The sequence below is a fragment of the Malurus melanocephalus genome, unplaced genomic scaffold (assembly GCF_030028575.1).
Source record: "Malurus melanocephalus ecotype Western Australia unplaced genomic scaffold, MMel_1.1 scaffold_5894, whole genome shotgun sequence".
Classification (NCBI taxonomy): Eukaryota; Metazoa; Chordata; class Aves; order Passeriformes; family Maluridae; genus Malurus; species Malurus melanocephalus.
In genome coordinates this window covers 1-1,719 of record NW_026629125.1, presented here as the reverse complement: position 1 = coordinate 1,719, position 1,719 = coordinate 1, and the positions used below count along the sequence as shown (strand labels likewise).

The 1,719-nt window shown below is 45.0% G+C and overlaps 1 protein-coding gene across 1 annotated transcript; it reads right to left on the bottom strand.

Annotated features, from left to right (window-relative positions):
* Nucleotides 1–172: 172 nt before the first annotated feature.
* On the bottom strand, nt 173–1,609 carry LOC130588518 (beta-galactosidase-1-like protein 2; the record flags this gene model as incomplete). The annotated part of the gene is made up of 3 exons (XM_057389435.1): nt 1,484–1,609; nt 839–985; nt 173–244 (listed from the first exon to the last, which is right to left on the bottom strand). Coding segments are annotated over exons 1-3 (333 nt in total), but the record flags the coding sequence as incomplete, so codon positions are not given.
* Nucleotides 1,610–1,719: the final 110 nt, after the last annotated feature.

The following is a 1,719-nucleotide window of genomic DNA, read 5'->3' as shown; positions in this document are numbered from 1 at the left end:
CCCACTTTTCAATCCCAATGGTAACTTGGCAGTGAAACCCCATTATTTCCCTGGTGAGATGGTGTCTGATTAAGGTCCCAAGCTGGTCTGGGTTAGGCAGGGGTGCCTTCCTGAGAGCTCTCCCTCTTCAGTGATCCTGTTATCCACACCCTGAGCAATCTCCAGTAATTACCTGTCCCTCAGGAATGGAGAGCTCCACTGTGTTGTAGTCCAGCTCCCCCACGTACATGGTGTTAACAAACACCTGCAGAACAGAGCACAAGAGACCAGAGCAGCTGTTTGTCAATTATATCAATTATATCATTATGTATTAATCACTCAAGGTGTGTTTGGGGAGGAAATTTGCTCTACTTGAAACTGGAAATTAAGTGTCCATCGCTGTGTCACTGATTCAGTTCAGGTGGGAATGAAAAAAAAATCACAGTATTTCTCAGAATACACAGCATCCTGATGTTTAAAGATATTTTAAGTTTCAGAGAAATCAAGTGTCCATCATTGTGTCACTGATTCAATTCAGGTGGCAATAAAAAAATCACAATATTTCTCAGAACATTCAACATTCCGATGTTTAAAGGTATTTTAGGTTTAGAGAAATCAAGTGTCCATCACTGTATCACTGGTTCAGTTCAGGTGGCAATAAAAAAAACAAATAGTATATTTCTCAGAATATACAACATCCTGATATTTAAAGATATATTAAGTTTTAGCAGATTGAAACTGGAAATTTAATTAGAAATCAATAGCTTTGAGGTTCAGCTGAGAACTGGAAAGGGTGAATCACACTCCTCATCTAAACCTTTGTGTTTTCCCCCATTTCCTGCCTCCTGAGAGCCCCCACCTGTGCCCGGTCCCGGACGTGGTCCTGGGTGTGCAGCTGGCCACCCCCAAAGATGACAGTCTCATAGAGCACATATCCATAGGGCTGCCCAATGCTGTCGTTCAGGGGCAGGTTCTCCATGTTCACAGGGAGCTCTGACTTGATGGGCTGCACAGGAGGAGAAAATTCAGCATCAGCAGTGGTCTCTCACACTGACAGACCATGCAGGGGCAGCTCCTTTAGGGCAGGGGTTCCACTTTCCCTCCTGAGCTTCCCCAGATCTGCTCCAACCCAAATCCCCTCCTGACCCTAAGAAAGCTACACCAAAGTCCCAGAAAAAAGAGCCAAAGACTTGCAAACCTGCAATTCCAAGAGAACAGTTTAATCTGCACAAACAGGGTACAGTTGTGGCTCTGGTAAGAAGGCTGGCAAATTTTGTGCAGCAGGGACTACAATAACTTGAATTTTCTCTGTGGAAAAGCATTCAAACCCCACATTTCAATGTGGAACAGTTGAGAGAAAAGATTCGCTGCCTTTGCATATACTTGACAAAAAAAATCCCCCAACCTCATCCTGGTGGGGTAACAAGGCAAAGCACAAATTGCCTTTTGCACTTAAGAGGTGATGCCTTTGAGGTCTGGGATGCATTAAAGGAGGTGTCAGTACCTGTAAAAGGGTTGGCAACACATCCCAGAGAGAGATGTACTGATGCAGGAGGATGGCACCATAGGATGCTTTGCTTTCAATCATGGGAGGCAGAGGAAGGGGCTGGCCTGGCATGCAAAGAGAAACAGGAAAAATTATTTCAGACCCTCCAGACCTCCTTTGGTCCTCCCACCCTTAATTACCAACCAGGCAGAGCCCCAGGGATCCAGCAGAAGGGTCAGTTTAAACAATTCCCT